General features: G+C 44.4%; 1 protein-coding gene across 1 annotated transcript in view; it reads left to right on the forward strand.

The window, feature by feature from the left end:
- The window catches only part of T265_02859 (hypothetical protein), a gene marked incomplete at both ends in the record, with an annotated part of 20,698 nt that extends 12,373 nt beyond the window's left edge, over nt 1-8,325 (forward strand). The window contains one exon of the mRNA XM_009167203.1: nt 8,192-8,325. Within this exon, the coding sequence (XP_009165467.1) occupies nt 8,192-8,325 (134 nt within the window). The remainder of the gene's footprint in view (nt 1-8,191) is intronic.
- Between the last annotated feature and the right edge of the window lie 749 nt (nt 8,326-9,074).

The raw sequence follows: 9,074 nt of genomic DNA on the forward strand, positions 1-9,074 counted from the left end.
TCCCAGTGCCAACCTGCAAGCCGCCCCAAGGGAAGCACGAGGGCCGGGATACTGTCAGGTTTCCCAAGCCTAGACAGGAAAGTCGAGAGACAAAGTTAGATTCGGACCATGGATCTTCCGGTCAGTAAATTCGCGCTCTAACCACTGAGTCACTCGCCACCTCCCTTGTTTCCCTATGTTTCCTTACATTGTTTCAGTACACCGGAAGAACTCAGCTCAGAATTTATTCAACCGTGGTTCAGTACTTTTTGCAGAGGATGCGTTTGGTTAACCTGATAATAGCGTCAAGTGGTTTATTTGTGGGCTAGCATTAACAGTACGAGTAGATCACGTTAGTTGTCAGTTAATATGACACTGGTTGAATTACTTCGAATACTAAAAGTGTGGTTTTAGATTACTTTCCAAATACTTGAAGGAGTTAAAAAAACACCAAAACACTCGTCTTTTGGCCACGTATTCCAAGCCAGAATAGAACTGTATTTTTTGCATTTCTTCAGAAAACTAAAACAAAATGAAAAATAGGACTTTTTGTTCTTTCTTCCAGTTGGCTCCAGAAAGCTTCTAGTACACCATGCATCTATAACAACTTAAGAACACACGTAAAGCAGATTTGCCTGCAAACCACAAACGAAAATTGTCGGCTTTAATCCATGCTAATTGCAGCAGTCTTCCCCCAAGCCTCAAAAAGAATAAAAATTCTTTCCCCACATAGAACCAAAAGAGGCCACATTTCACCAACCCAAGGACAGAAGAGAGTTGAAAGTATTTCCATACACCTTGGTACGGTTGTTTGATATTTGTACAAGGTAATTTAAGGTTTTAGAGCAATGTCCCGGTGAATTGGAATTTGGTCGCTATTTTCAGCTGTCATCCGGTGTGCCGGTGGCCTCCGGTGGAGACACTGGTTTGAAGGACTAGTTAGTCAAATATTCGATAATATGCTGCTAGAAAAATTGATTTCAGCCTTTAGCTGCGCTTCATCGTTTATACGAATCCTTCTGCTCTGGCCGAACAACTAGTAAGCAAATGTAAACCAATGGTTTATCAAGGGATTTAAAACTACATGAACTTGGAACTAGGAATTCGGCGGCATTCGCTACACATGCGTACACAATGATGTAATCGTTTGTACAGAAACTTAAAGGCTCCCAGATTTAGGAATAGTATTCCGACAAGTACACTCGTTTGCACATCAATTTGGCATTCATAGAAGACTCAACTGAATCTCTAGTTTATGATATTATTCAGTTAGACTGAGAAGTTAAATTTGTTTGCCGAAACCCCATGTTGATGGATAAATACTTCTGGTTATTAGGATAAATAAAGTGCGTGACATCTACATATCATTTGTTCTATTCTTGCCTCATCGTAAATTCGTTCTAGACACGTGCTGTAGCGGGCTATGTGCAACCTATTGGCGGTCACATTACACTAGCTAATTAGTAGAGCTGTCACTGAATATCAGTTACTGCAGTCAGTGCAAATTGTTTCAGTGTAAAACGGGCATCAAGCGACGACAATTTGTGGATGTAAAATTTGGGTTTATTGGCTTGTCGTGGTTGTAGCGACGTTAACTGTGGCTATCCATTTCTCTCAAGCCTAAACATGCTTCCTTGGGTTGAATACCACCCATCCGTTTGGAAAATCAGGAAGAACATTCAATAGCATTCCAGGACATCCGTCCACAATTGACAAAGGAAATTCAGTCCTCCTTTTCGAAAACCAGTCTGGACGTGCTTTCCACTGTGAAACACAGCCAAGCGGAATGCCAGCATATCACATTGCCGCATGGGTTGCGAATTTAAACAATTGCTAGCTTCTTAATTACTCATAATTGGAAATTTCTTTATTTATATGTATATTTATATTTATATTTATATTATGCGCACAGACAGCGGCTGGAAAACTGGGTTGTGCAGACGTTTGACGTGCGTATCCAAGGCGCATGTGAGTAACCAACCAAAAACTCAATGCTGTCCGCTTCCGAAACACCTTGGCCTATTCATATATCGACTGCTCGGATTTCGGACCTTCGTATTCAGTTGAAAATACAAAAGCCACTTCAAAATAATATACTATTCTATTGGGCAAGTATGCCCTAACCACTGTACACAGATGGACATGATCGCAGTTATCATTCTTTCACAACGCGCCAATCGGAGAACCTCTGCGTGTGAATTTCATTCCGCCCAGCAGTACTATGCATCCAGATCAGCAACCGCGCGTAATTGCTAAAAATGTATTGCCTGCTGCGCTGCTAATTGATCAACACTTCAACACGTCATAGAAAAAAGAAAGGGTTAACTCCTAGTCAAAGGAAGAAGACCTTCGCTGCGGAGTCACTTATTAGAAAATGGCAACCGAACAGTTACAGACTATTTGAAGGGGAGCAAAACTCTCACGTGCATCTTGTTTAAAACACTGAAGATTCATCTTCTCCTTGAACGTGTCCTCCTGAACTTTCCTGGATATTCATTGACTGTTACTCAATTGCAAGCAAATGCCACGCAGAGGCTCCACAAGTTCCGTAATAGATCTCAATTTTCAAGAGACGCAAAGCGGATTCACGGAATAACATACTACTCATGTGCCCCCAGTCAGTAGTATCATAGTTGCACTAGTAGTAGTAGTAGCTTTGGTTGTTATCACCTGCTCCGATTACAAACGAGTTTCATCTCAATCCCTGATCAACAATGAGGTCAGCAGGGAATATACTCTAAGAGCAGCACACGTCCGGGCAACCGTCCGCAAACTCTGTTCCAGTATCAATGTACGAAGACGTATTGATGCTCCCACCTGACGCAGGCCTCAGCAGACGGAGTTTCTTTCAGGCTGATGCACCGACCAACCTGTGCATCCGCAGTCACAACTTTCTTAGCCAGCTGCTGAAATTAACCATGCATATATGCAAGCAGTACACACTTTTCCGCAGTCATTGGAATGTGGTCGATCAGAAACTTGCAACAGAGTGCTTCACCGTAGGAAGGTTTTCAGTAAGCCAATATTCAAACTGCAAGTCAACAGCACTACGGAAAAGGCATCCATGGTGGTCATTAGATGGGAACTAAGGAGAGAGGGGTTGCAGACGCATCTCTATTCCATGACGGCAAGGATTTCCAGGTCACCTAAAGTCAGTCCACTCGTTTGCAAGTTCGCTCTCATTCAGTCATGTGGGCTTTGGACGGAAATGATAAATTCTGGCAGACAACCGCATTTGAAAAATAGTTGGCATCGGTAACTCTTAGTTAATCAAGTCGAAGGAATTCCCCAAGTCTCCGAAGTCAACACCAAGAGCACGGTGATTTTGAAGGGAGACTCTTGTGATCATAGCGCAATAAAATCGAATCTTTCGTGCTGCGATCAGCGTGAAAACTATATTGCAACCGCGTTGCAATTGCCGCTGCACCTGTATTATATAATCTGACGGACGCGCAATCAGCCCAATGAATCATCCGTGTGCCATCATGTCGCATAGCATGCTGAGGGATCTCCAGCAGAAGACCGGATTCTTGGTAGCCCAAGAAATTTGCGTACCTCAGCCATAAGCAACCCGGACGCAGTTGCATCACGGAATCAAACTACCGTAAGTGCGACAAGCTATCATGTGCAAAGCCCTTTAGGTGAATTTCGGCTAAGTAAAGGTAACCCATCATCATGAGCAATTAGCAGGGGGATCTTTTCCAGACAAGCCCCGCCAAAAAGTTAACCCCCGCAACAAAAGAAGTATTTAAAAAAGAGGATATGAAACGTGTACTTTTGAGTCTTATTGAAGAGGGTGAAATTTGGACATGCCATTATTAATTTGCATGAAAAGGCCCGTTTTTCGGTAACTTTGCCTCCAAACGAACTCACACAAGTCGCTGTTCACTAAAGATCGGTGTATGCCGCATCGGCGTTTATTCTGTATTTTTTAAACGTGTCAAAGAGACTCAGTGATTTGTGCGGGAGCTCTAGTCGTTGGATACGCAGAGTTTTCAGAATGATTAATGTTTTGAGTCTGCAAAAGCCGCCAGGCTCAAACTTCGCGGAGAAAGTTCTTTAAGTCAACAGTGATCGTGTGGCTAATTGATAATTTCTCTGATCAGAATTTGATTTTTCCAAAATTATTTGTCCTGAACTCCATCCAGCCAGGTTCCCTTTAGAAGACCGATTTCTTGCCGACACTCTCGGGCATTACAGCTCAGCCTGTCAGAAACAGTTGGAAACGTCATTTGGTGGCCATTGTTGCATAAACGTGGCTGATGGATCACCCCGTGGCTTTGCAAGAAACGTACTACCGTTTCCTTGTCATGAACGAGAGTTGAAAGTGTCAGAGTTCATCAAGGTTTTACGTCCGAACGGAGAACATTTTTTCACAAAATGAGCCCAGATCCGGCTAAGGTATTGTTTTTATCAAAAATAGGTCAACGTTGTGTGCGTACATTCAGTTGGAGCTGGCAAGAAGTGGCGGGGCTTAACTTTTCGCACATACACTTTTTGCATTAGTGGTGGGGCTAATCTGAAAAAGATGCTAGCAGAGTGTATAGGTTTGGTAAATAGTGATGAACATGATTGATACTCTATTGATTGCTCTATTCATTATTCTCTTGTTTTAATATTCCATATGCTGTGCACATACGCCAATTCGATTACATATATTGCACTTGTTACGCTGTGCTGAATTTTGGATTTCTAGCTCGTCTGTTTATACTGACATACGTGCGGAACTTAATTCTTACAGAAATAGTTTGTGAAAACAGCGAGGACATGACACACACAACATAAACTCAACAATAGATTGAGTGTCATCCAGCGCTACGAAGGCTGTGTGCCACAATGAGGACTAAACCATGAGAGAACCCGTAAAATGATCCACCAAACTGGCTGAATACGGAGCGGGGTACAAAAGGAATCAGCCTGAAAGTGTGTGTTTTGGCAGCTCCGGCGATCAGGCAGTTTTGCAGCAACCACCCCAAGGGATTCTTTGCTCGTCCGAGTTATCTGATGTCGCCGCGTACAGCGGTAACTATAGTTATCAGGAGAACTTCTACCATCTTTTCCTGCATTCGGTAGCACCATCTGAGTATTCTTTGTTCGACCAACTGAAGTTGGCCGATTGGGAACACGCATTCTTCAAATTGAGGCTACCATACTCGAATAGTTCCACTGTAAGCACGTCCTATTTGGTTGCTTTACCATTTCGTGACTGCATGTTCACCCGTATTATCTATTCGACAAGTAGAAAAATGTCCGAAACCAATTTCACCCTTCTCTCATGTAGTCTGTTTACATCAGCCCGGTAGACGTTCATCGGTAGCTTCAGTAGGCTTTTGTGGCACTCGTGCCATTCGCCAATCGCTTCTGTGAAAGACGTCTCCTGCAGTCTCGTGTCAGTACCCTGAAGACTTCTGATGATTTTTGGTCTGCAAAAAGCACAGAAATCTCTCTGTTATGATCAATAGCCAGTTCTTATATCCGCTGCTAGTGTGAGCAGGAAACAAAATGAACACTAGGTTTTTCACAATAATCAAGCTCATCTTGGTCGCCAATCAGACGTAGCAATTTGGCTGCTGCTCCCAAATCTGGGTGAATAACGGCATCGGGGTTTGGTAATTCAAGTTTTTCCATACTATTTTTGGACTGGATGGATTGGAGACTGTCAGTCCAGACAACAATTTATGCTGGTACGTCCGACTGATTTTAGGGCACTTTTTAGATATTTCCTCTATCATACTGTACGCAGATATGGATGCCACCACTAAAGTGTGGACTACAAGGCTGGATCTTAGTCTTTCTTTGGAGGGGCTAAGTTCTGTTTTATAGCTAGTTCCTATAGAGACTGGTATGATGCACAACGTTTTAAGTGCCCGTCGCCATAAGAGAGATCAAGCAGATAAGAGAGGCCACTAAGCGGTTTTCTCCACTTGGTGGTATCATCCTCCAAGGTAAATTCTGGTGCTACTGAGGAGCAGCGCGTGAATAGCGAATCATCTAAGAATTAGGTCGCTGTTGTTGTTGACGCTCCGAATATCATTGTGTTTTGGATGTTTTCTCAAGGGAGCAGATCATGATCAACAGATGTTTAATCAAGCGAGTGATACACCCTTTGTAAATGAACGGAATGTTGATGAGTAACCCGTCCTTATCGTCTTCTGTGTAGTGCAGCACTAAAGCGTACCCACCGATCAGGGTCACATATTTCCATCCAGTCTACCTCGAATACCGCAGCGTAGGGTGCCAATCTTTTCAACGGGGTTCTGAATTGATCAGCGGTTAGTGCGACTAAATCACCACATTAACTTCGTTTTCCTCTAGTGAGGTAGACGATTCAGACGCATTCGGTACCAGCTTCTCAAAAGATTGCTTCATCAGTCAGCCACGTTTCGCTGACGGCCAAAATACCGACTCTTAATCAGTTGGTTATACTCAAGCGACGTGTCTTTCGGAATATTTGATCTAGTTTACAGCTGGTACAGCAGCTTCGGGTGTTATAACTACCTCCCTTTAGTCTATGCCTGGAGACCGGCCATTGGTTCTGGTTTGGTTGTAAAGGCTTCCTCAGAGCGTCCAATTTTCGGAAAAAGCTGTGCTGTAAACTACCTACCACACAACGGGTGCTGGTATTCAGTGTGATTAACATCAATATACTAGTGAGTGTAACTGACTAGACTAGCTTTGGTTACGCTCAAACGTTTACATCCTAACTGCGTTTTACTGGTAACCTCCTTAAGAAAACCTACCATTTCAAATGATACTCACGCTTCAGTTGCCGTTTACACTTATGCTTTGCAGAAAAAGCAACTCCACAGTGTTTGCTGGATCGGCTCAGCAGGTGTGGCAACTCGGTCATGCATAGATAGGAATGGTGGTGAGTCGGATGACAGCAAATGGTGATCTGCTACCATATTCCTAAAGAAACCAGACTGGAAACCTAACGACAGGTGTCATGGGCTTTTCTGTCATACTAGGCGAACACAGTAAGTTAGGGACCTCCGGAAAATCCTGCCTACTCTCATATGATTATGTTAAGATTTGTCGAAAAGCAATGCCAAGAACGCCGAGATAGTAAAAGCTGGAAGCCCGATAAACAAAAGGCGACTATATGCTCGCATAAATAGACGGCCTGAGTCACCTTAGTTGAGGTCCCTCTGCTGATGTGAGAGCGGAACTAAAACCTTGAAAAGTTAAATGTAGCGCCGGCCAAATTTCTCGTGATAGTTAGCAAATTCATGATATATTAACTCTTTTCGCTCTCTCCGCTTAATAATATCTATTCAGACTTGGCACCACTCACTGATGTTGTGCCTCAGTGGACGATTGTGTCTGCTTCTTTGTCACACCGAAGTAGATACTCGAGCGATTATCCGTTCTTGGTCTCCGTTAATCTACAATCCATCTCCGTTGATAGTTGCTCGCTGTTTTTCAAGTGAACACGGAGCGTTAGCTCTTCTCTATGGTAGGTTGCGTTTTCCCGATGCATCGCCCCCTTTGAAAACTTGTCCACCTAGTTCTTCCTGCCGCGACTTGACCCAGCTAGTTTAGACATCGTTTTCACCTGTGCTAGCGCCTGACCCTTGCAGTCGCGGGCTTACGTCTATCGCTCGTATCAATTTCATTGGGCAAGCCGGCCTCTTGTTAGACGCTCGGCAAGGAGTATCCTTCGATGCTAATCACAGGCAAGTCACGCATGAGCCCCATGCCCATCATCTTCCCGTATGTCCTCCAGTGTTAGCGATCGATCTTACGGCCAACCGTCTTCGGAGCTGTCAAACATCTTACGTGACCTCACTTGGTTTTCGTTGCGTACGGCTTGCGTCTCCACAATGATGACAAACTCTATCTTCAAGTGAGGTCCTCCAATGCCTTTATGTCTCCCCGCGCATCGCTCTGGATGCACTCCGTGCAGCGAAACTCAGAATGGGAAGGCTGTTAGAAGCCGTCATTTTCATGGTCTTTATCCCCGCACATGACCTTTCAGAGAGACTCCAGGTAATGGCCTCTTCGCAGGACCTACATAGCACGCATTTGTAATTTGGAACTTAATCGGCACCCGATCCCACACAAGCCAGCTTAATGGGTCGTCGGCTATGTTAACTATCTTATGGAAGTTGGACACTGTGCGCGCTTATCCTTGCATGGTGACCGTAACTAAGACGTCAAAAAGACAGCCGTCAACATACGTCTATCTTCTTAAAATGTCTTCTATCTTCAGCTCGTTTGAGCAACGCGCCTTGGACATTCCAATCCTTTGTTAACCCTCACCTGTGCGAAGACGGTTTTGTCCAGCCAGAAGTGGACAACAGCTCAGTCGCCAGCCTCGGTCATGTTCAGTACCTTGTGCAATAACGCAAACTACCCAAACGCCTTTTGCCACACGAAGCCACCATGAACGCTACCAGATATGATTTTGGGTGTAGGCCTCTGTCTCTCATTCAGTCATTTGAGCGGCTCCTCTGACATCAAGTCTGTAGAGAGTAAGTTTTCGACCTCTCACAATTTTCCGGTACATACTACTGTGACACAAGTCCGGCGTTCTCCAGGCCTCGGTTCATAGCCCGTTACACAATTCATGCGTCTGACAGCGTATCCTCTTTGAAGAAACCGACGTTGCTAACCAGCGCCTCGGAACACCACGGTTAAAGCTTCCTAAATTTTGTGGTCGGAGTTCCTTAACAGCGCTGCCACGATGCGTTGCATTTCCAGCGTTTTCCCCAACTTGTTACAGATGCCAAAAACGTTACAGCGTGTTTGCCATGAATTCTGGGCCCGTCTGTTCAGCGTCTTCGACATGCTACTGTGAGCTAGCCATCCATGATGCTCGTTAACCGTAGCTCTCCACATACTCCTACACTTCGTCAAGTGATAATGCTCGTCTCAAGTGGTAAGGCATCTGGACTCCACCGGCAGTTAATCATTAACACAAGGGACATCTCCAACACTGCTAAAGTCATCGCAGATCTTTTGCCACGCACCAGTGCTTACAATGGGAAACCACAAATAAGACTTAAACAAGTGTTATCGTCACACCGTGAAGACCCATGGATTAGCTGGTCTGCTTCTAGTTTGGCCTCATCTGAACAATGAGGACAGCCTCT

Source organism: Opisthorchis viverrini (assembly GCF_000715545.1).
Source record: "Opisthorchis viverrini unplaced genomic scaffold opera_v5_37, whole genome shotgun sequence".
Taxonomy (NCBI): Eukaryota; Metazoa; Platyhelminthes; class Trematoda; order Opisthorchiida; family Opisthorchiidae; genus Opisthorchis; species Opisthorchis viverrini.